The sequence below is a fragment of the Camelus dromedarius genome, chromosome 13 (assembly GCF_036321535.1).
Source record: "Camelus dromedarius isolate mCamDro1 chromosome 13, mCamDro1.pat, whole genome shotgun sequence".
NCBI classification, from domain to species: Eukaryota; Metazoa; Chordata; class Mammalia; order Artiodactyla; family Camelidae; genus Camelus; species Camelus dromedarius.
In genome coordinates, this window is record NC_087448.1 from 43858841 (window position 1) to 43884862 (window position 26022).

At 37.6% G+C, this 26022-nt stretch overlaps 1 protein-coding gene across 2 annotated transcripts in view; it reads left to right on the forward strand.

Annotated features, from left to right (window-relative positions):
- DIAPH3 (diaphanous related formin 3) overlaps positions 1 to 26022 on the forward strand; it is a 471599-nt gene that overhangs the window by 20911 nt on the left and 424666 nt on the right. The window contains exons 2-3 of one of the 2 annotated variants that reach the window (XM_064493111.1): positions 7003 to 7035; positions 24725 to 24892. In XM_064493111.1, coding sequence (XP_064349181.1) covers positions 7003 to 7035; positions 24725 to 24892 — 201 coding nt within the window. Of the gene's footprint in view, positions 1 to 7002; positions 7036 to 24724; positions 24893 to 26022 lie in introns of those variants that run through there. The other variant, XM_064493110.1, reaches the window with a different exon arrangement.

A 26022-nucleotide genomic window follows, 5' to 3' on the forward strand; every position in this document is an offset into this window, starting at 1 on the left:
AACTAGAAAACAAATGAATGATGTGCTTAATGTATTCTGACATATTTGAAAGTATGCTTTAAAGAAACCTAGCCTATTAAAGTCTGTTCACAGAGACTATTTATTTGATTTGTTCAGACTTTTTTTTTTTACTTTTACTGTCTCATACATCCATTTCTATTTGAAAAGGAACTAATATATATTTTCTGCTTGTGTGAAAAGGACTATCTATAGTAACTTAAAAGCTTTTCTCATTATAAAAATAAATCTGCTCATTCTAGAGAACTGAGAAAATACAGAAAAATATGGAAAAATTGCTCCAAATTCCACAGTCCAGGTAAATAAAATTAACAAAAGTTCCTGTCTTATTTTTTCCGTATATGAGCATATTGATGAAGTTGGAATTATATTGCATATGCAGTTTTAAATACAACTTTGTTTCCTGTAACATTGTGTTGTAAGCATTTTCCCACAAGGAAAATGGACTGTAACTTATTTAATCTTTCTCATATTCTGGGCAGTTTTAGGTTTATTACAATTCTAGCTACTTAAAATAGCTCTGTAGTGATAAGTATTTGTATATAAGCCTTTGGTTTTATTTCTTATTTCCTAAGTATAGATTCTAGAAGTAGAATTACTACGTTAAAGACTGTGAACATAGGATTTGTTTGACCAAATTGTTCTCTAAAAAGCTTTAAACAAATTTACTTTCTTTATGGTGATGCTAGAGTGTAAACAGATAAAATCCTTCTCAAATATATATATGAAAAGAAGCCTCAGGAATATCCAGTCTAAATATGTGTCTTGGACAAGACACCTAAGAGGCTGAGCCACTCTCAGAAATTACCTGGTAGCTGGATCAGCTTCAGGATGATCCTGGAAGCTCTGGGACCACTTGAAATCTTTGTACAGCTAATACTTAAATACTTTTCAGCCTTCTCCAGACGATGAAAAAGGTCTTGGGTTCTCGTGACCTAGAACCAAACCTACTTGTATTTGAATTGCCTTTTCCCAGACCCATTGCAGAAGAGTTTTGATCTGGTAGTTTAGGTGAAAAAAACTGGGACCACTGAAGAGAACATCTTAAAATAAGTATGAAAGCTTTGTTACTTGGGTTAGCCATTATGTTTTCCCTTTGAAGAAAAAACACCCGAGTTCTGCTAGAATAAAAAATGCCTTGTCAGCTGTCCAGCCCCTGTGATGTGTAATCCAGGTGAGAGTTCCAGGTAGCAATTTGATAATTGGTTTTGCTGGAAAGGTGGTTGTTTTCTAGTAGTTATGTTGCAGACTTTTGATCCTTTTGAAAACCTTGTGCCCTCTTAGAAATAAATCTTTTCTTTCCATGTCTATGAATGCTTGAATGATGCCTCCTCCTGAAAGCTGGTCTTTCACAAAGAAGGCATTATGGGGAAGGGGGGTCTGGGCTCTTGCAGGGTGAGAGGAGAGAAGCCTTGGAGAACGGGTGACAGGCAGGTATCTATCTTCTTGAGATGGGCAGGCTTACAGTTCTGAGTAAGTGAACAGATTAACAGGTGCTGGTGAGCTTTTTCTAATTCTCACCTGTTCCTAATGTCTCCTCTCTCTCTTTCCTACCTCAAGCTAAAAAATGACCACATGAAGAGCCGGTAAACTTGAAAGCTTTTCTGTACAGTATCAAAGAGCCTGCTTTACTCTTGTCCTTAGTGCTGGGAAAGTTATTTTGGACTCTTCTGAGATGTGAAATCTGGAGCCCTTGAAGAACAATATTTTCACATCTAGGTGCGTTGTGTGGTTGCCAGGGAGACGACCCTTAGACCATCTGTAGGTGTGTTTAGCGTCATGGTTACTGGTAATATTGCTTCACATTTCTACAATCTTTATCATTGGTGTTGATAGTAAGATAAAGACAGGTGTGTGGACCAGAAATGTGACTGGGTTAAAATACATATTCGTAAGTGTATTAGTAGAAAGGAATAATCTGGGCTTTAAAACAACAGTATGAGCAACACCCTAATATGTCATCCTCTACCACAGAGTACGATTAAAAGGAGACTGATCTTTGCTCTTTTCCCTTAAGGTATAACTTGGTTGTGTTGGTGGGAAATCTGTCACTCATTTTATCAAGCAAATAGTGTCTTGTCATGGTCTGATATAGTGAATAATCTTTGATACTTAGGTACTAGATATGTGCTTCTGGGATTGAATTATTTCACCTTAGCGAGAGACTTAGTATTTGAATAAATGATGTAATTGGTGATTCATCCTACACACCAGAGATCGTTGAATTCTCTTAAATCAGTGCTAGCTGGTGCTTTTCACTTTGGGGCAATACAGCCAGTCTCAACTGTACAGCTCCCTGTCTCTCGCTTCTTTGAAATCATCTGTGCTTCTTATCTGCACCTTTCTTTTTGTTTGTTTCATGGACACCGATTTTAAAGTGAATCCCGTGACCAGCCCAGCGGATGTTTATTGGTGACAATGGTGGCATCTGGAGCAGGGTTTCTTCGTGGTCCTGGGCTTGCTACGGCCCCTAAAGCATGAAGGTTCCTAAGCCCCACTTTGGACCTACTGCATCAGGATCTTGGGAAGCTGAGGCCCTGTAATCTGCTTTTACAAAGAAAATCTTGGTGCACACTAACAAGCTAGAAGCCAGCTGGTCTGGAGGGTCTGGATTATGATAATTGAGTCCTAGTCACTTGCATTCAGAGGCTTTGATCTTACAGGTTTTCCTCTTATTGTTAATTTCTCATATTGACCCAGTTAAATGATGCAAATTTAATATAATTAAATTACAACAGCTGAAAATTATTTTAAAATAATACCATAAATTGGCCTTGATGATAGCTATCCAAGCCTGCTCGCCTGATGTCTGGTGGTGGCTGTCACGTATCTAATGACATCAGTGGCTGCTTCCTGCTAGTTCATATGTGCTAACCAATGAAAGAAGGTGTAAAATTTGCTAAAAGTCTTGGGCTCCAGCTTGGAATCTGTTTTTCATGGCGTGTGGACCTCAGGGGTTTGCATGTTGCTTTGTATTATGTAATTTATTTGGTCTTTGTCACTTGTCATCTAAGTTGTTGGGGGAAGGACTGTTCTTCATACCTCTTGATGTTTACGCTTTTTGCACAGTTTCTGAAAGCTCTAGGTCTATTTTTTTTTTTTTTTACAGCAGGTACTGTCTTCAATGAAAGTTTTGATGCCTTGCTTAAATGGGAATATAGAGACCTATGTTTTGTGTTTCTACCCTCAACCCCCATCCCTTTTTTGATTCTATGTACTTTTGAAGAAAACTCTATAAAGACTTCGTTTCTTTTTCGATTACAGAGTGATCCTCTTGACCATTTATTCTAGGAAGTGTCGTTAGCAGAAAATATCATTATCTATCTTATGTAGTGCTGCTTACTTTTCAGAAAGAAATAAACAGAATTAGCAATTTGAGTAGTATAGGACCAGAGGAAGAAGGGTGAGGTTATGGCTTAGAAAACAGCCCTAATGTGTACCACACCTTAACCAATTAATTACCAGTCGTCCTGTGTTTAGAGCTGATATATTTTGATATTATCACCAGTTTTATTTTACCCTATTGTCATAAAGCATTAACACCTGTAGAATCATAGGTCAGATAATGTAGCTAAATGTCACAAAGTCACATCTAGGTGTAAGTGTTTTAATGTCTAAAACTGCATGCTTGTAACACCCCCCGCCCCCCCTCGCCTGCCCTGATCCTGGCAGATGTAACCCTGAAGCTGCTATTAGGCTGTTATTTTTTAAAAGTGTTCCTCTTTGATTCCGTTTAACAATCATTTTATGTTCCTGTTTCCTTCTTGGTGTGGATATCGGCGAATGCTACTCGTGAAATGGATTAATTTGTGCAGTTCCTGTTTTTCCCAACCAGAAGTTAAAGGGCATTGCTGGCAGCTATGGAACAGAAATACTTCATTTTTTTTTAAGTGTCTTGGTTAACCAGACATTTAAACAGTACCTCAAGTACTAGTATAAAAGCAATACTTTTTCTTTTTAAAATAATAAAGCCTTTTTTTCTTTTTAAAATTAATGATGCCATCTTAATTTTGTTAATTTTTAGTTTTGTATCTACAAAAGCAGAGCCAATACCCCACAGAGTTATCTGAGGATTTTATGTCACTCATTCTCCCTCCCTCTCCCTCCACTCTTTAGGAGTCTGTAAATCTAAACAGGTAGGACCTTGAGATAATGTAAACTTGAATTAATGTTAGCATTCAATCAGTCTACTAGAGGATATCTCTTGATCTAATCTCTATATTTTTTCACCAAATATTTAGTGTTTCTTCCCCCTTCTTTTTGTTTGAAGTGGACTGTTATTGGACATTTCAGTTTTTAGGGGAAATTACTGCTTAGATCTACTCGGGTTTTTCATGCCAGCTTGTCTTTAGTGGCTTCTTTCAGATTGCATGTGGCTAAACCAGCAGCTGTATACTCTGCTTTCTGCAAGCTGAATCCTAAAGTGAAACTTACTCTGGCTTCACTGTTTTGATATAGCAACCAGAACTTTTAGATGAGTTTTCCAGCTGTTTTCTCTGTTCGTGGATATCTCTAGTCCTGTCATGGGCCCTTGAATTTGCTGTCACCCTGCCCTATTGGCTTCTTTAGCCGATGGCAGGAATCGACAGATAAGTGTTTTCTGGAAGAGAAGGCATGAACTTGGCCGTAGCTTCTTGCTTGTCTCTCAGGCTGTTAAACTACCCATGCTTACATCCCTTTGCATTTTCTTATTTTTCTATGTAAGCATTATAATCTGTTGTAGTTCATCACATGCTCTTTTTTTGTGAAAGATTACGTACAATAATATAGTTTGTAATTGGACTTACGTGCATGCCTGTATAGTTTTTAAAAAACAGGCCAAGTGCTTAACAAATTAATTGAATTGTTAGACCCTCAATGAAATAATTTAAGGACACATCTAAAAAAAAAACCTAAGATGAAAAAAAGAATCCTTATTTTCTACTCAAGAGTGACTATTTTTCTGAAAGTTTAGTCCAACTCTAATTTAAAAGGCTGTCCAATTTTAGGCCTTTGAAGGTAGATAAAAATGTTCCTCTTGGTTATTTACACTGAATTTTACACCATGTTCCATTTTCTGTACAATAGTTTCTGTATCTTCTATGCAATTTTTAGATCATAAATTTATAGGCCTTACTCTTATTTCTCTTAGGACTATTTGCTTTCATTGTTTCTTTTCTTTAATGTCACTTTATGGCATTTTTGTCAGGTAACTCAAACTAGTATTTGGAAATATTTTTCACTTGTGTGAGTAAATGTTTTCCTTTTATTGTGACATGCTATTCCAAATAGGATTTCAGTGTGATGCTTTTTCACTGCCTTTACTTTTCAAGCATTAGGCCACTTAGAATGCTCTTGTGTCAGAAATTGGCTATGTTCCTTTTTTCTTGTCAGAGGAGCTTGAAGTGACTCCTTTCAGGTGTGATGTGAGTTGTGATGGGGGTGGTACCTCTGGGTGGAGAATAAGAGAGCCATGTGCTAACCAAATGCAACGGGCTGGAAGTCTCCATTGGTGGGAAGGCACACTTGCGGTAGGCGATCAGGTAGAGGAAGGGAGCCCCCTTTCTTTCCTCTGCTCCTTTCTCTGCAAACCCGAGAGCCAAGTAGATTTGGGTTTAATTCTAGTAATGGTCTTTGGGATGAGGCTGCGGTCCTAAGTGCCCCAGAATCCCACCCACTCTCATGGGCCCATGTGCAGTCTTGTTAATTTCAACAGCTGAAGATAGTAGTGATTAAAAGTAAGTTCTATAGCCCAGGATTCAACGTTAACCCCTTGTTAACCCAGTATTGTTACTTCTTTGCTTCTAGGTCAGAATCGGTAGTCTAGCTGAGCAGGCAGTTCAGCCTGGAATCTAGCTGTGTGGTCATTTATCCAGCTGTGTTCTCTTTGGTGTACACAAAGCTCATTCTGGGTCCCGCCAGTGACTACTTCTGCTGCACTAGAAGAAGGAACATCTTGGTGAAAGAAAGAGAGGAGAATCTGGAATAGTGATTTTTTTCACTGTGCAGTTTTTAACCTGGATCATCATTGAGGCTGATGCATAAGCATAAAGGGGTATTCTAGTATACAAACATGGATGCTTAATTTCATTCTGTCCAACAGTGAATTTAAGTGTGTGCCATGTATTCAGTTAGATGATGATTGCTCGCCCATGTCCTTTTATACTTAGAGTAGACCTGGCCTGATTTCCTGTTTAGGAAATGTGCTTGACCCTTTCTCTGCCCTTTTAAAGGTCTAATGCTACAATGAATGAGAAGATGGAGAATTGGAAATTGATTCCAGCTTCTTGAATACAAAATCTTACCCAACTCCAGAATTCATAAAAACTTAGGTATTTCCCCCCCTAAATGCTTAATTTTGCTTTTGAACTCCACTTGGCAGGAAACTAATTTATTCACTTTCTAAAGTGGACTTGTGTTTGTCTAGCAAGGAAATCAGCAAAAGTGTTCTCAAAGAAGTAGCAATGAAATTGAAAAGTGTCTACTGTCACCACTGGTGATAAATCAGACTGATGTTAAAGATGCAAATAGTCATTCCAGTACTCTCTTCCCTGTCACTAGAATTGTCTAAATTAATTAAGCCAGCAAAGTACTTCATTATCTCTTATGCTGCATGCTGATGGTAGATTTAAAGTTTCCCAGTTTTATAACATGAAACATTTTTTAAAATCTTCTTTAAACCCCTAGATCCATTGCATTCTACATCTGTATACTTAATGGTAACTAATACTGTTATTTAGGAGAATATATTTATTGTACCCTAGTGAAGTTTTCTAGTTTGTGAGGTTCACAAAGCCGAGAAATTTTAGGAGACTACCACATTCAAGGTAACTTTTGTCCATCTTTTTAGAAAGCGGTTAAAACAATATATAACGCATTTTTATTAGACTGTCAGGAATTTAATTACATTCAACTTAGCATTATAGAATTTTAAATGTTCTCTATTAATTAAAATTGAAAAAGCTGTTATAAATTACTGATATGATTGGTTTCTTTCATTTGCAGCATTTAAATATTAGGACACTGACGGATGATATGGTAAGACGATCCTCAACGTTTCCTCATTGTGAATCTTAACTAACCATGTACTGTTGATGGTGTGTGGCACTAACACCTTTGAAATGGCTAAAAACTGCATGTTTTGAAAATGGACTCTTTTTCTAGTGCTAAAGTAAGAAGCAGAACTGGTGAAACACATTAAACGGTTGTATTTAAATAGTTGAAGGGACTAGTCAATATGTTCATTTAAATTTTTTCTGTAATCACAAATTGTTAGTCAACTTGGAACCATTCAAGTCAGCTCTTTCACTGAGGATGAATTGCACACTTCAAAAAGAGGTAGAAAAAATAGCTAAAGACATGAAAGCTTTTCAAAAATAGGTAGCTGCTAATTAAACTAAACCAGACTAAAATATGGCAGGTATATTTTAAAAAAAATTTTGTTTAAAAATGAGAGGACCAAGCATGCCTTATCAGGTATTCTGCATGTTGAAAATGATAAGCTTTCTTGTAAGTACTTAACACTTTATAGTACCATTACAGATTCTTGGATGTACATTCAAGTAAATTTTTCTGAAAAGTGTATTTTGGAATGTAACTGGGTTAATGGTAAAGGAGTAACAACAAGAACAACAAGATCCAAATAAATGATAACACCAAAAATACAGAAATGTGATGCAGAGGACCAAGCACAGCACTCTAATAACCAGGATTTGGACTCAGCTTCACTTTATGTCAGCTGTGAAACAGTGCCTAGAACATAGTGAGTGCTCAGAAAGTGTTTAGCATCCATGATCTCCAAAGTACCATCTTAGGCACGTGGGTCAGGTGGGCATACAAAGATAAATGAGACATAGATGTTGACATGCAGGATTTTAAAAACTGAATTCAAATGCTATGCTGTATTCTTCTGGAAAGTACCTAAGAAAAGGATATTGATTTAAACTTGTCTGGATAACATTTATTTTTCATAAAATAGTAGTAAGAAGCAGTAGCACTACTGAGCATGTATGCAGATTCCATATGTAATTTCTCACCCTGCGAGGCAGGCGATGCCTTCACTTCGCTGCTCAGTGCATTGAGGCTCGTGCAGCTTAGGTCAGTAGCTCTCCCTGGTGTGCCCAGCTGAGGTTGAGTCTTACTCCATGTAGCTCCAGACCTACGTGCTTGCTGTGCTGATTTAGCCTTCAGATGGCTTCTTAAGGCCCATAATGAAACTGTGTGCAAGTGTCATGTGTGAACGTTTATGAGAATACACAGTGGTATATTTGTAAAGCCTTATTGAGATATAATGACATAGCGTATAGTTCACCCATTTATGGTATATGATTCAATGGTTTTTAGTGTATTTGCAGAGCTGTAAAACCATCACCACAATCAATTTTAGAACATTTTCATCACCCAAAAAGAAACTTCATACCTCTAAATTATCACTCCTGAGTTACCCCCAGCTTGCCCAGCCCCAACCCCAGGCCATGGCCAGTCTTCTTTCTGTCTATAGATTTGCCTCCTCTGACATTTCATATACATGGAGTTATACATGGTGTTTAGTGACTGAGTTCTCTCCCTGGGCACGATGTTTGCAAGTTTCATCCCTGCTGTGGCATGGTCGGTATTTCCTTCTGTTGCTGAATCATTGTTCTATATGATGATGCTCACGAGGTTCGTCCCTATCTTAGAGGCACTCTGCATCTTTTCCTCCTCTCTTCATTCAGACCCCACCCTTACCTTTGTTTTGTGACTCTGTCTTTGCACATTGCCAGCCCACAGTCTCTATCCTAAGTTCTAGAAACTGTCTTGTTATGGAGTGACTTCAGCTGGCCAGTCTGGAAGCTACCGTGTTCTGATCTTACATTAATAGACGGGTTCCTCCTCAGTGAAGACTTCCTTTCTCCATCCTGCCTCCGTTTCTTGCCTCTCCCCTCATCCTCACCATATTTTAATCAAAGCAGCACATAATTTATGGTCTGTCTTTCTCTCTCATTTGAACCTTTTGAAGGCAGAAACAATGTGTTATTATTAATACTTCCAGGCACGCGGTGTGGCACAGGTTAAGCATTTTCATAAATTTGTTGAGCAAATGAAAGAACGAGTCTCTGTTTTGATAACCTGCCTAGTATTGTGGCTTCCTAGGATCTGGGCCTGGCTTGGTCCTGGTCAGGCTTCCCAGAGATGGAATCTTGCCTTTGCCCAGGGTAGAGAAGCTTTGACCAGGACCTGCCAGGACTCTTTCTGACCACCTGCCTGGATCACTGACTGTGTGCCTTCATCTTAGATGTGCACATGATCAACTCCCCTGGATTCCTCCTTACCTTCTCCTTCCAGGGAAGGATCAAGCAGGCAGTCTGGTTTAGGCAGCTGGGCCCATTGCTGTGGAGGTTTAGAGATAAGCTTGGCTGTCTTGAACAGGAGACTGACAAGTCAGTTCTTTCTTACTCATTGTTGGTTGATGCTGATGGAGACAGCATTGGATTTGGAATCAGATGACTTGCTGAAAGGCAGAACTTTTTTAGCTTTATGACCTTGGCAGGTCACTTATTAGATTGTTCACTTGTCTGTAAAGCAGGACAAATTTTATAACTTCTCTGCCTTCCTTGTAGGGTGTTGGTGAATTTCACTTAAGCTGAAGTCTGTTGAACTGCTGCCTTCAGTTCTGTCCCTTTTTACCCCCTCTTAAAAATATTTCCCAATGTGTGGACAGAGGGGTGGTGTGACTCATCTCAGCTGAGCCTTACAGGGTGTGTGTGTTACAGATCAGTGCAAAGCTTTGAGAAGGAAGAGGATAGCTTGATACTTTGAGGGCTCTTTAAACTATTTCTGGTGAGTTAGAGCACAGGAAAGCATTTGCAATTGATGCTCTGATGTGTGCTAGCGGTACGGTTTCTAATTAAACTTTGCTACCCCTACAACATACGTTAAATGTGTGCTTTTAATTTAGAACTTCTTAACGTCAATGCCTTTTTTGGGGCAGGACTTGAGAGAAGGAATATAAGAATGGTGTCTGCTGTAGTCATATGTTTGAATAACAGTATTTTGTAAACATTATTTTGAGATACCCTGGGAAACATTAATGTTAAGAACCTTTCTCTTTATGTTGCCTTGTTAAAGACTTGCAAAAGTACTTCATGTTTCAAGGTTATTTCTTGAATTACTAGCAGAATTTAATTTCATAAGACACTGTTGGATTAAAGGAATGAAGTATTACTGTAGCCTTGAGGTCCCCAGGCAGAGTTAATATACTTTAAGCAGCATTCGATCTACAAATATCTGGGCATCCACTGTGTATAAAGTGCTGTCCAAAGTGCTAGGGTAATGTAAAGGTGAAATACTTGGTTAACAGCCTTCCATTGTTTATACTTGGGTTGAAAAGAAAGCATTCCTTGTCGAGGCAAGAAGTTTGGGATGAGGACAGTGAGGGGCAGACAAGCTTGAAAAGGTAAGCTGGATAAAATTGAGCATGGATGTCCCATTGCTGAATTTTCCATCAAAGTATCCACTGTGTGTGTTCCTGGTGTACGAGTTATTTTTGACCTGCTTTTTTCTCCCTTGTCCCTAACAACCATTTGTCTAAAGTACAGTCCTCCTGCTGGTCTTCTTCCTTTCTCCTTTTATCTCTCTGCAGCCAGTGTTTCTATTGTCTTCCCTCGTGTGGCCTGCCCCAGTGGTTTTCAAACTTTTTCGACTAGGACCCACAGTAAAAAACAAACTTTACATTATAGCCAGCACATAGACACAGGTTGTCTTTGTTGAAACAGAAATTTTTTAAAGAACCAATAGTTAATATTTCTAAGTATAAGAAACTCTGATCTTTTTCTTCCCCCTTAAAAAAATTTTTTTTGTTTGTTTTCCTTTTTTTGGTGGTGCTGAGGGGTAGGGAGGAAGTAATTAGATTTATTTATTTATTTACTTAATGGAGGTACTGGGGTTTGAACCCAGGACCTCGTGCATGCTAAGCACTGAGCTATACCTTTCTTTCTACTCCTCTTTACTCCTCCTCATTCCATTAACAAAAAGAAAGGTTATCCATTCTACTAAATTAACCTCGTGACCGATGGATAGTCCACAATTAGAGCTAGAAAAACAGACACTGTTCTGGGCAGCAATTTGAGGCAGTTCTGAGCTCTCCATTAGTGTCTGCTCTTCATCACATGTGGGTCAATGTAGGAGGGCTATGTTGGGGTGTCTGCTCTGCCCTTTGCTACCTGGGTGACTTTGTATAAGTCATTTAGCTTTTGAGCCTTGTTACCCCATTTATAGGGATTTTTAAATTAAGAGGTAAATTAAGGTATATATGCAAAAATGCTTGGTAAACCATGCATTTTCAGTATTAGTGATATGATTAGTAATATGCACTTTTTAAAAATTGAGGTATATTTACATATGATATAAGGCATTAATTTAAAAGGTACAGTCTGAATTTTGACAAATGTATACAATTGTGCATATACTACAGTCATGATGTAAAACATTTTCAGCACCTCAAAAAGTTCCCTCTGTGCCCTTTGCAGTCAATTCTCTTCCCCGATCCTGTCTCTTGGAAAAACTAATCCATTTTCTGAACTATACAGTAGTTCAGTTTCTAGAATTTCATGTAAGTGGCATCTCATTGTATTTTACCACTGTATCTGGCTTCTTTTACTTAACATAGCACTTGAGACTTATCTAGTGCTTGGATGTATTAGAAATTTGTTCTTTTTATTGCTAAACAGTATTCCATTGTTTGGTAATACTAAAGTTGGCTTATATATTCAGCCATTTGGGTTTCCAGTTTTTGGCTGTTTGGTTAAACTGCTATAAACATTTGAGCACAATATTTTTTTTTTTTTGGACGTATCTTTTCATTTTGGAGGGGAAGTCATTCAGTAAGTATGTTTATAAGATGCTGACAGATTGTTTCCTCTAGTGACTAACGATGTTGGACATCTTTTCATGTGCTTATTTGCCATTTCTATCTTGTTTGAAATGAAATGCCTGTTACTAGATGTAGGACTATTCAAGTTACCTATTTCTTCTTGAGTGAGACCTGGTAGTTTGTCTTTTGAAGAAGTCTTTCACATTATCTATGTTGTCAAATTACAAATTATTTGTGATATTTCCTTAACCTTTTAATTTAGGATCTGTATTTATTTCCCCTTTTTCCACTCCTGATAGTGATTTGTTTTCTTTTTTTCCCCTGATTAGTCTGTCTGGAGGTTTTTCAATTTTATTGATCTTTTCAAAGAAGCAGCTTTTGGTTTTACTAATTTTCTTTATTGCTGTTTTATTTTCATTTGTTTTATTTTTATTATTTCCTTCCTTTTGCTTTATTTTTTTTCTGGCTTCTTAAGGTGGAAGCTTAAATAATTGATTTGAGAGCTTTGTTTTCTAATAAGAATTTTCTGCTATAAATTTCCTCCTAGAGAGCTACTTTAGCTGCTAATATTCTGAATATTTGAAGTAGTTTCTGATTTCCTGTTGATTTCTTCTTTTACCCATTGATTATTTAGTATATATTATTTAATTTTCAAATATTTGAGGCTTTTCCTGATACCTTTTACTGATTTGTAATTTAATTCCCTTGTGTCCAGTGACCATCCTTTCTGTGATTTCAGCCTTTTTCAGTTTGACTCTTGCTTTCCCTCCCAGAATGCGCTCTGTCTTGGTGGACGTTCCATGTGCATCCTGCTGATGTTAGCATTGGTCCATAAATAATAAATAGGCCAAGTTGGTTGATAGTGTTTTTCACATCTTATATTCTTGATTTTCCGTCTGCTTGTTCTAACCATTTTTGAGAAGTGCTGAAGTCTCCAACTGTAGTCTTGGATTTTTTATTTTTATTTTTTTAGTCCTATCAGTTTTTGCTTCATGTTTTTGAAGTTCTGCAGTTAAGTGCATATATGTTTAGGATTGTTGTTTCAGTTTATCATCATGAAATGATCCTTTTTATCCCCAGTGATAGTCATTAGTTTTTAGTCTTTGGAAATTTAATGGATTTTTCTGCTCTGCCTGATACTGTTGTCTCCTTCCTCTTTGAAGAACAAAGATTTCACGGCTTCTGTGGCACCAAACACCGGTTTTCATATCCCTCAGACCTTTCCTTTTCTATCTCTGTTGTGTATGTTTTCCTTTTACTGATCTTAAACTATTGTTATTTCTCAGGTTGCTTCCTGAAGCCACTGCTCTTCTCCTCTGTATAGTATTTGACTCAGGTGATCACCTTTGTGTATACCTCCATCTATGTCCTTTTCCTTAAAGTGAGACACATTCATGCACTGGCCTCCTGAGTACCTTCATGGGCGTCTCATTTTTGCTTGAAACTCTAAGTGCGCCAAATCAAAGGCTTCACTTCCCCTTTTAAACATATTTCTATTTCTGTATTTTCACAGAAGGTAGCTTTATCCTTGCAGTGTTTCTGGTTGTTTCTTGAATGTATTTATTCTCTTCTCTCAAGTCATTCTATTAGAGCGCTAGTCTTCTGATCTCTTGTCAGGACTCTCACAACTTTCTGTCACTTCTTAAAAAGCCAGTTTCCTGTCCAGCAACCAGAGTGACCAATCTAAATTGCATATCTGACCCCACTCACCCTACTTGAAACTGCTTAGTTGCATCTGTTCTCCATAGGCCAAGCCTAAATAAGCTCTGTGACACGGCACCGAAGACCTCCATGGTAGGACCTGCTCCTCCAACTTGATGTACATCTCTGGTCAATGTGCAGGCATCTTCCAGGGAATAGAGAGATGGAAGATGAGTTGCTGGAGAAATTTACTTGGAGAATGTAAAAACACAGCTGTTGATTGGAAGAAGGTGTGTTAAGTGATAGTAAGGATCATGTAGTTATTAGCTATGTGCCAAGTGCTTTTGCAAATGTCAGCTTTATAAGCACACTTAGTTTGACAGCAAGCATCCTTTTTCAAAGATGGAGAAACTGAGGCAAGAGAATTAAGTAACTTGTTCGAAGTCACATGAGGCAGCCAGGAAAACTGGCAGACTGGCCCCAGCGAACAAGATCTTTACTAAGAGAGTTAAATACTGCCACTCAAGTACTATCGCTTTCTCCACTGAGAGTGCCAGCATAAAATCTAGAAGTATCTCTTTATTTTCTGCTTTTCTCTTGAGCCATTCTGTATGAGATTTCTGACCTTGAAACTGACAAGGAAACATTGTATCACAGCCATTGATCTTAATCCTGAGAATATTACAATTGTAAAGGCATACTGTGATAAGAAATGAACTGTTTTGAATATTTCTAGTAAATAAAACTGAAAAAAGCTCTATGCCAAAGGAAGAGTGATGTATGTGGCAGCAGGTAAAGGATATAAGTTTTCTTAACTGCAGAGGACAGGGAAAAACTTCTGTATGGAAACCACAGGTCTAGAAACAATGACAGCCTTCTCCCAGATATATGTACAGGCTTTCCTCCACGGGATGGGGTCGTAGAGACACCAAGGGTTTCTTGGTCTGGTGTGTGTTCTGATGAGTGCTTTGAGAAGCTTCTCCTGTTCTCCGTGGGCCTTCTGACTCACTCAGTGTATCTAACTGCTTCCAGACAACTCCAGCACATTACTGGGTGTTTTCCATGAGACTGGTTCACTCGAAGATGAGTTCCCAGATGAATGTTCCTGAAAAGGGCTGGGTTTTGTCTACCTGAAGACTGTTCTGTGCCTACTTAGATGTGGTGTGTTTTGTGCAACAAATCCTAAATTAGACATCATACCTCTGAAAGAAAATAACATGATTTTGAATGATCTGAATTTGTGCCTACCTTGCAAGTTTGATCATGGAACATAAATCATTAACTTAAAAAAAAAAACAACTCAATGGAAAAGAATTATTTAAAACAATTTTATCATATTGGCTTAGTAAACTTTCTGTAATATAATTTAACTTCATTTTGCATTTTTATTAACTGACATTTTCCTTTTTGAGTTAAAAATGATTGATAAAGCAAGAAATATAGTAATGTTTTCCACAGTTTTTATGTAAAACTATTCAAAATATACCCTTCTGTTTAAAGTAGATAGACTAGCATGGACTGGGACAACTGAATATATGTGAAAATAAGTTCTATAAAACTTAAACTATTCATTAGGTCTGGTGGGCCTTTCTGAGCCCATTTATATGAGTTAATTAGAGCTTCCTGTACTTAGATTTTCCGTAGTAACACTTAAGTACTATCTTGGAATTTTTAAATATTTATGGGTTAGTTTAGAGGGCTCCTCCTCAAATCAGTAGAAACTTGGAAATAAGATCAAGAGCTCTCAGAGTTGAATATGCTAAGATGTATAGAGTATGCAGATTGTTTATTCATCCTTTTAACCATTCATTCATTAGGCATTTATTGAAGGCTGAGTACTCTTACTGGAATACAAAGATGAGTAAGACTGTCTGCCCTCTGAGAACAGTGAGGAGACAGATGCATATGCAGTTGGCATGCGGTTGTAATGCAGTAATATGGGCTGGAACAGTATAGTGAGGTCACCTTTGATCTTGGAGAAGACGTTGCAGAGAAGGTGATGCATCAGCTGAGTTTTAAGGGACAAGTTGGAATATAGACTGGCAGGAGTTGTAGTAATTTTTTCTTACTCTGTAATAATTTTACTTCCTAGATATCTGGAATGGATTCCTAGTAGAAGTGTCAGATTCACGAGTGGAAAGCAATTGTTGGTGTCTAGATAATTTTTGTGGATGTATACTCTTGGTCTATGTTTTTAAAAATAGTGTAATATTTACAAAGCTAATTTATATTTCCTTCCTGGTATATAATATATCTGAATATATGCAATTAGAAATATAGTTTGAGGAGATGGGGTATATATAACTTTGAAATATTTTGAATATTAAATTCTTAGAAGTGCTTTTGTGCTCCTTTCCTTTGAGTGGGTATTTTTTCCTTACTATCTTTGGCATTGAATTACAGAAATTCATACTTGTTTTTAGTGTAGGGGTTGAATTACCAGTGTTGGGAAGAGTCTGGGTTTTCTTTTTTAATATATAAAAGGCATAATGCCTGGCATTTTCCCTGATATGCTGTATTAATTATTCCTTATTTAAAATATTGTTGAGGAGGATTTAGAATTGTGAGATGCAAAGCTTGTGTCCTGGGCTTGGAAGATAGGAAGCTATTTATGAATTTACTCATCTAACAAATATTAACAGAACACCCACTACATGCTTTGGACCATGCTAAATTCCGGAAAAGCTGAGGAATAAAATAACAATTCTTGTTCTCAAGGACTTAAACCCTTGTTGAGTAAACATATATGTGATGAAAGACAGTTTCAGAGTAGTACATACTCATTATATACATATTATGTAATGGAAAGCACTAGGTCTGGGCATCTAATCCATTCTGGTTCCTACATGAGATGTAGTTCAGCCTGAAAGCTGAAGATTGAGTTGAAATTAGTCAGATAAAGTGGGTGGGATGGGAGTTGTGGGTGTGGATCAGTTCTAGGCACAAGGAATAGCTTGTGCAGATGTAGAAGACTTCAGGTTATTCATGACATCTAGGTCATACAATGTCAGGGTGGTGGAGTGGTGAAGAGGTTATCTGTAGAGGAAGCAAGGTTTAGATCAAAGTGGACCTTTGAGCCATGGTAAGATATTTGAATGTCATCCTCTGAGTAGTGGGGATACAAAGGCTGAAAGGTTTTAAGCACAGGAATGAGGGACATGATTTGATCTGCATTTCAGTAAGGTCAGCTTGATGTCAGTGCAGAGAATAGCTCAGGGAGTGGTAGGGGTAGGGGGCAGTGAAGACAGAGAGGCAAGTTAGGAGGCTGTAGCACTTGTCCAGGTGGCCTGAACGACGGTAAGTGGCAGCAGGGGCAGAGAAGATGAATTAAGAAGATACAATCCACATGGTTTGATTTATGTCTCCTAGTTAAGTTTCATTGAAGTCATTACAATTCAGATCTCTTCTCTGCTGGCTGGAGTCAACTTCAGATGTCATAATCGATCCACATCCTCAGTAAGCATCTATATGCTCTCTCGCTATGCAGATCCATTTATTTTTCTAATCTGACGATTTCTCCCAGCTGCTCCAGACTTAACAAACCCTCCTACTTTCCCCTTTGGAATTCATGGCCTGTCATCTTTGAATGTTTGCTTTCCTTCTTGCTCTACTGGGAACCTAGATGTTATTTGAAGACTCTATTTTCCTGGCAGTGTCTTCCTTCAAAAGCTTCCAGCTCTTCTTGAACATTTCTGTTGCATTTCTCCTTGTTGGTCTCAACTGTGTGTCCTCTAGTCCCTCCCACTGATTCGCTGAAAGCATAAGAACTTGAGTTACTTTCTTTTCCACCACTATTTCAGTTATTAATTCCGTATCTACCTACCAGGGACTCTTAACCTGGGGTCCATGGACCACCAAGGGGTCTGTGGTAGAATTCATAGTATCATTGTATTTAATGGGAAAAGGATAATCTTTTTTATTAACCTTTAAGTGAAATTTAGCATTTAAAAAAATTATAAATACAGACAAAATGAACAAACAAATAAACAACCAAACACATGCCCAGGAGGATCTGACCTGTGACTTTATCACAGATAATGAAAGGCTGAGATCTCCGCCTTTCCTGATGTGAGCATCTCCACTGGCTGCCTTGCACATGGCCCTTGGCTGTGAATACAGATTGCACGTGGTAACTTATTTTCAAACAATTTAAAGGAATTTTAAGAGCAGAATTATTAAGTGTGTTTCTCACTTAATGACATTAAAATTGTATATAAAATCTAAATGTGAACAGATTACTGTTAAGTAGGTAATTATTTTTTACGGGGAAGGCAGGTACATTTTCTTCTTTTCAAAGAAGCCTTTGGCTAAAGAACTTTTTATAAAATTCACTAATACAGGTTAAGAGTGGGAGAAGCCCTTTTGTAACATTTAGGAACATGGAGGGTAGAAGCAGTAGTTGGTGGGTTGGTGGGAATTGTGACTTGGTGATAAGGTTGTGCCTGTGACTATGGTGGTTAGCTTCTCACACCTGAGTCAATGAACGGCCAGTTTTCCTCCCCACAGTGATGTCTCTTTGTAACAGTGATGTCACTGCATTTTAGCAAAGACTATGGAACAAGGCAGGCACGCTGTTTAGCTGTTAACATGCAGCATCTCCTGTAATTCTCCTATCTCACCAGGTTCCCTGTTTTCTCTTTCTAAAGCCTCTCTAGAGGTTCCGTCTCCACCCCAGAATTAATCATTGGTTTCTATCTGTTACTAATTTACTTAGGATTTCCTTGAGGGCTTTTATAATATTTTACCTTTATTTGTAATTCATTTTCATATTTTCCCCTCTAGTGGTAATCATCTGTGGGATGGCAGTGTATTTTGTGTATTTTATCATCTAATAATTGACTGCTGGCTTTCTGCCAGCTATCGTTCTACAGGCTGAACGCACAACAGTGACTATAATAGTTACCTGTTGCTACGTAACAAATTAAACCAAAACAGCAAACATTTATTATAAACCTCATACTGTTTCTGTGGGTCAGGAGTTTGGAGGTTGCTTAGCTGTGGTTCTGGCTTGGTGTCTCTTGAGGTGGCAGTGAAGACGTTGACTAGAGCTGTCATCATCTGAAGGCTCGACTGGGGCTTCTGGGATGGCTTACGTACATGCCTGTTGACAGGATGCCTCCCAGCTTCTCTAGCTTCTTTAGTCTCCTGCTAGGTCCTCCTGAGTGTCCTCGTGGTCTGGCAGCTGGCATATCCCAGACTGGGTGATCCAAGAGGGAACAAGACAAAAGCTGTAATATCTCTTGTGACCTCATCTTGGAGTGAGTGGGCCCATGTACTGCTTTACAGTGTCAGCATTTTTACCTGAAGCTGAAAAGTGAGAAGTAGTTCTATTTTCTATTAACCATTCATTGTGATGGGTATTACCATGGAAGTTTTAAGCAGTTTGGTTAGGGTAACACAGAAAGCATGCGGCTGGGCAGGAACCAGAAGTCAGACCCTGGAGCCATGTTTTTAATCAGCAAATTGCTTGTTTAGTAATAAAACAAATTAAGAGGCCAAGCTGTTTTAGCTGTTAGGTTTTTTCCTCCTCTTAAATATAAGATAGCATGAAAATGGATAAACTTAAGTGATACATTTTTCTGGATTTCAGATATGCATTCAAATAGAAATGATTCAGTAATTACAATGAACTTCTATTTGCTTAATAATTCTGGATTGCGTGAAAATATCTACTTCCTTCTGGGTTCTAAGGAAGTGTGCTTATGATCATACATAGTTTCTCCAAATGTTCGAATTCTAAGATGACTAATAATTATATATCTTCCTTTCATTTTGAATTAAAAAATATCACGGCTTTGTTAATATTTGAAATGTTGTAACAGTGAAAACTGAGTTTTCACTCTTACAGTGTTATATAATATCTAAACATCCTGATAGAATTTTTTAGAGCTTGTTTTTGGTTTAATTAATTTTTAAAAATATGTCATTACTGATTATCAGTGTGAGATAATACTCAGTAGGGTGCTCATTTAACTTCCCTTGAAGATAAGTGATATTAATTTATAACGGTCGGTATACTCCAGACACAGCTGAAGCCATATTAATTAAGTGTGGTGTACCACCTCCAAATAACATTATAATAGAATTCCGTCGTCTTCTGTGTGTTTAACCAGTTCTTCAACAAAGGCAAATTGAGTACTTCATCTGCTTGGGTTGTGTCTTTAACTCAACTTTAAGAGAATTTCAAGTAAAATTAAGAGTAGCCATGCAAGTGCACATATTGTAAAACATATATACTCTCAGCCAAATTGCCAAATATAAACAACAGTCAACTTACAGTTAGTATGATGGGGCCTTCCATTGTGTTTTTATGTACAATAGTATTTTAAAAGTTTGCTTTTATGTTCTCTTGTGCCTTGCTAAAGTTAAGCAAATTGCATATGTAATTCCATGAAAGAAAAATTAGGTGTGATTTTTTTTTTCCATTTATGAGCGGAGTCTTAGTATCATCCCTTAAAAAAAAAAAAGAAGCTTCTTTAGAACATTTAAACTGATTTGATAGTACAGTTCAGTCTGTACCTAGCTTTGTAATAGTGCCCAGATTATTTGGAATCTGTTTGTAGTGCTCCATAGAGCATCACATACCTGGAAATGCTTTTACTTTAAGCCTGAGGTATTCAGCAAACTCAGTTTCATGTTCTAGTATAGGAAGAAGGATTGCATTTATTTTTCTTTTACGGTTCCTTCCTTATATTGTCTTTCATTCCTTTCTAACCAGGGAAAGTAAATAAAAGCATTGTATAGAAATTATGAAAACACTGATCTTTTGCATCTCATTTTACTATTTGTACCTTTGTAGATTAGAAGTTAGAAGAGGGATGTGCTGATTTTTCCTATCTTGCCTTTAGCTAGCTAGACTAAAGGTCCAGTGCACATTCGTTTTAACACTTGGATAAATTCCAGCCCTCTCCCAGAGATTAGGCGCTAAGCATATGGGGGAGGCATGCTAATTTTGTATTATTATTATATAAATTCTGGTATTGTTTATTGATACAAATGCATTTCTACGTCTAAAGACATAATGGGTTGAGTTGCTTTTTTTTCTTTATGCCATTTTTGGGCTATATACTATACCACTTTTATGTGTAAAAGTGTTTGGGAGCTTGTTCTTTGTTATTTAAACATGTAATTTCTTCATAGTCAGGATTAAACAAATGCATTCAACCTGATGCCTCATTTCAAGCTCTTAGCACAGTATGTAGATATAGAAGGGGCTCAATAAATATTAGTCAGTTATTTTTATGACTTTTAGAGATTTTAGAGATTTAAAAAAAAAGTTTTGGGTTTTGGTGAAAACTTAAATTTTAACTTCTACCACTGATGGAGGTTGTATATTTCCAAATTAGCTTGTGAATTGCTTAAGCTTACTATTTGCCATTCATTGACATGTTTACATTTGTAATATTGATGTTGCATTAATGATGTTTTGCTTAATTTCACTTCATTATAAGTTTAGCATATTAATTTAGGTTTTTTTTTTTTTTTTTTTTTTTTTTTTTTTTGTGTGTGTGGTGAATGAAAAGGAGTCAGCATAGTTTCTACACTCAGGAATTGATATTACCTGTATAGAGGTGATGGCAATGAAGTAGCCATTAAGAAGACAGACAGAGGAACCAGCCCCACTTGTTAAAATAACTGTTAAGTGTTTCCTAATTTTTAAAAATGAGTATCAAGAATTGGAGTACTGATGTACACAGGTGCATAACTTCTGGAAATATATTTATGAGATAATTTTATGTTTCTGGGTTATTTCAAAGTTGGGAATGTGTATGTTGGTGGGTTAGGTATCCCTCCTTGCTGCTATGATACACTGTATACTTCTTGCAACATTTTGTACATAGCTATATTATTACTTGTTTACGTCCTTTTCCCCCTCCACTTACTTGTTAGTTATTTAAGTTGTTTCCCTTCTAAAGAGCTCATATATCTTTGTATATCCAGCTTCTGATAGAGTAACCTCTCCATTGCTCTTTTTTTTTTTTTTTTTGTACATTTGGAATTCCATGTCTATCAATTCTCCTGCCTGAAAAACTTCTTTTGACACTTTTTGTAATACAGGTCTGCTGGGGACATTCTCTCAGCTTTTGCCTGTCTGAAAATGTCTTTATTTTGCTTCTATTTATGAAAAATATTTTCACTGGACATAGAATTCTAGTATGTTTTTCTTTTTCCCCTCCAGTACCTCAGAGATGCCATTCTGTTGTTTTTTACTGCCATTGTTTCTGAAGAGAAATCATCATTTGTATCATTTTTGTTCTGTATATAATGTCTTCTTTTCTCTGGCTGTACTTTTATGGTTTGCCCTTTATTTTAAATTTTCAGCAGTTTGACTATGGGGTTCCTAAGTGTGAGTTTTTATTTTATTTTTTGTATTCTTTCTGGAGTTTGCTAAGCTTCTTGGATCTGTGAATTGATGTATTTTTTTTTAATCAGTTACCTCAGTCATTATCTCCTGACCAATGTCTTTTGTACTACTCTCTCTCTCCTGCTTCTGGGCCCCAATTATACTTGTGTTACAACATTTCATATTGTTTCACAGATCTTGGTTGCTCTGTTTTTTTTTTTTTTTCCCTGTTCCCATTTTTAAAAATTTTGCTTCAGTTTGGATACTTTCTATTGATCTGTGTTTAGGTACACCAGTTCTTTCCTCAGCACTGTCCAGATTCTGTTAAGCCCATCTAATGAATTCTTCATTTTTGACACATTTTTCATTCTAACAGATTTGTTTTTAAATAGTATCCATGATTTGCTGCTGAAATTCCCCATCTCTCATGCATGGTGGCCACTCTTTTCATTATATCTTTTAGCATATTTTTATAAATCTTATTTTAAATAGTCTGTCTAGTAATTCCACCATCTAGGCCATCTCTCGGTCACTTTTGACTGTGGGTCACATTTCTTGATCCTTTGGGCGTCTGTATGGTGGACATTTTATTTAAGTACAGTAGAAATTATATAATTGCTTCTGAGAAAGGGCATGCTCTTCTCTCAGGGTGCTGGAATGGGGGCTGAGTCAATGTGATCTCCGGTCGAGCTGGATTTGGGCTTCCTGCTGGTTTAGTTTTGTTCAGCTCGTCTGTGGCCTCACGTATTTGGAGGGCTTGGGATCTGAGTGCTCATGAGATTCTGATAGTCTGCTTTTTGACATTACAGCTGAACTCTAGCTTTGAAAACCATGGAATATCTCATCCTGCTTCAAAGTCCGGATGCCCATTTTCAGAGTTACTGTAGCATTCTCTTTTTGTTTTCAGCTCCACTGCTGGCTCTCTGTTTCTTTAGGAAATCTCTCTCTGACCTGGTATCCTGCCCCAAGCCTTCAGTTGGCAGATGTCATGTGCTCTCTGAAGGCCTGGAATGCATCTCTGGGATTTCTCCCAGGTCTCCTCTGTCTGGTCCAGAGCCTTCAGAGGGCAGTTGTTTTGCAAGGGGAGAGACCTCCCATGCCTCAGGGAGCATCTCGCTCAGCTTTCCTGCCCTGCCGCCAGCCGTTGGCATCCTACCCCATGCAGCTGGTGAGGACTGGAGGGAAAGAGCCGGTAGAGGGGTGCAGACTTGCTCCATGGCTGGGGCTCCAGGGCTGAGGGCCTTGGACTTCTAACCTCTCATGTCAGCCCCCATGCGGCTGTCAGTCGTTCATTTAAAAACTTGGCTGGTTTTTCTTTATCTTTGTTTGATTTAATTCTTTGTCTCCAGCTGTTTGTCAGGGGAAAGGAACAGTCTATCACTGCCCAGCATTTAGTTCGTACAGGTTTCATTGTATCCTCAGCTTCCTAATGGGTCAAGAACGATAGCAAGTACAATTTTGTAGGTTATCTGGCTTCTGGTTGTTAGGAGAACAGTGGTGTTTTGCGACTACTATGTAATCCTGCCTGAAGCTGTCCTATTCTTAGTACTTTAATGTTAAGTTCATGTTGGATGGATGATATGTGAATACAGTACATGGTATTTTTCCTAGGGATTATCTTCATAGTGAATTTAAAGACCTACTTTGAAGGAGAAGCATTATTATCTTTGCATCTCACTATTTGAAAAAAGAAATTCCAATTTCTTTAGTGAAGTGAGTAATCAATACTGTGACTTAATTGTCTTTTTAAATTGAGAATTTTAAGTGTCATAATTCTTGAATGGGCTCTAATAGCGCTGTCCAAGAGAAACTTCTGTCGTGATAGAAAAGTTCTGTACGTGCTTTGGTCAGTATGGGAGCTACCAGCCTCAGGTGGCTCCTGAGCATCTGGTATGTGGCTAGGGCGACTGAGGAACTGAATTTTAAAATTCAATTTGCATTTAAATAACCACACGTAGCTCGTGGCTGCACAATGAGTAGTAACAGGTCTCTGCACCACACATAGGTTTGGCGAAAACCACAGCTTAATGTGCACAGTTATGCTGAACTGTTCACAGAATTATTGTGCTTCTAAAGTACACTTCTCTTTTTGACACCCACTTTAACACCTTTTGCTGGCTGCCACTTGAAACATTGTATATGTCTGGGTTCTCTGTGAGGAATAGAGCTTGAGAAATTCAAGCAATTTTCCATGAATGAACAATTAGCTTTGTAAACTAATCCCTATACATTTTTTAAGTATCTGAGGACTCTTTGATGATAATGGTTACGGAAGAAATCTCATTACAACAAAACTCCAGTTTTATTTCCTGAGGCTTTAGCCCCCTCTATAGTTGTTCATGAAGTTCAAATACAGACCAGCCTAAGTAAAGAAATGTCTGTGGTGTCTATCAGGCCAACGAACTGTGAATATGTAAGTAAAATTCAATTCTTAAAATACCTAAATCAGATGTGTCCCCCTGCCCTCCTTGAGCTTCGTATGTACTATGAAAGGGACACTGGACAAGAGGACTGGGGAGCAGGACACTGAGTACCAGTTTGATAGCCAGTCACTAAATTAGATAAGTTACCTTTGTAAAACTGCTTAATTTGCTAATCTGTAAAGCAAAGGTCACTCGTTATTAGAATCTTAATTCTAATAATCTTAAGATTAGAAGGAATCTTTTGAGGTTGTCTGTCTCTTCTGTTTTTAGACTGGATGTTTACTGAAAACTCCTCACTTATTTTTCTATTTATTATTTCTTTTAATTTTAAAGACTAAATGCTGAATTAAATGCTTCCTGATGATATCACAGTGATGATGTGATTGACTGTACTTTTTCACTTTGGGAATTAGATAAATATTAAAGAAGGGAATACTGACATAAGCACTATTTTGTCTTTCTTTGTAGTTGGACAAATTTGCCAGCATAAAAATTGCAGGGAGCAAGAAAGAAAGACCTCCACTTTCTCACCTGAAGACTGCATCTGCAAGCAATGATTGCTCTTCAGAAATGAGTGAAAACGTTCCAAAGCCACTATCAGAGAATGAACTCTTAGAGCTTTTTGAAAAGATGATGGTAAGAATTTTGACTTCTTATAAAATATTTGATGTAAAAGCCTTAACTCTGGCTCATGTTAATGGAACTAAACGTATCTGGAACTCAGATTCCATAGGGTGATTTCTGGTGTCATTAAGATAGTACTTTAGGCATAGGGAGCTTTAGGGTTACAAAAATAAGAATCTGAAGTGAAGTGTCACACCAGTTGTTTGATACAGAAATAAATAAAAACATAAATTCTCTAAAGTATCAAATGATGCATTTCTGTCTCGAATGGATTATCTAAGTGGTCTATGTGGGTTTCATTTTTAGAATCATGGTCACAGTGCCCTAGTGTGCATTGTTAAGTGTGCTGATTTTTGGACCTTGTTCGATTCCTTTCTTAGTTCTAAGGATAACCAGGTTCGCATAGTCCTGCAACAGTTAAATCTGCAGGCATTTGAACTCATTCACTTTGGGGTGCCTTTTTAACTCTGATCACTACAAGTTATAATGTCAGTCTAGAAGAAAGAGAATGCAACCTTTCATTTCTGCTAGCCTTTGCATCTGTTACTGAGACTTAGTTAGCTAAGGTAGATTTCTTCAAGACTACCTTTGAGGACTCAAGATAATAAAGTGCCCTATCCCCCCCCATTCTATGCATCGTATGGGGAACCACTCACCTAAATTATCTACGAGATTCTGGAACGGTACTTTTTTGGTTCACTTGTCACTACCTTGTTAAGAAAATTTGTTCTTTTGGATCATAATTGCTGGGGTCATCTGAGTAAGTAGAGCGAACAGGTCACTGATGTTAGACGTTTACAGAGGTTTCACACAAGCCGTTGAAGTACAAGTACCTGGGCAGTACGGAACATAGTTGATGGTATTCCGCTTTGCACATGATTACTTAAGAGATGCTTTTCTGTCAGTCTTACCCTTCTCCAAGCTAAGAGTATCGATTTTAATGGTATGAACAGGGCAGATGGAGATTGGCATTTTTTAAGTGTTTACAGGATACATATTTAAGAACTGGGCGACATCACTTGTTAAATCTTAAACGGGTCTCCCTGTTGGCAGAAGATCCTTTGCAGTCAAACTCACTTTACTCAGCAGAAGTAAAATGAAGTGTTGCTTTCTTAGGGCTGACCAATTTGCTAATGAATGAG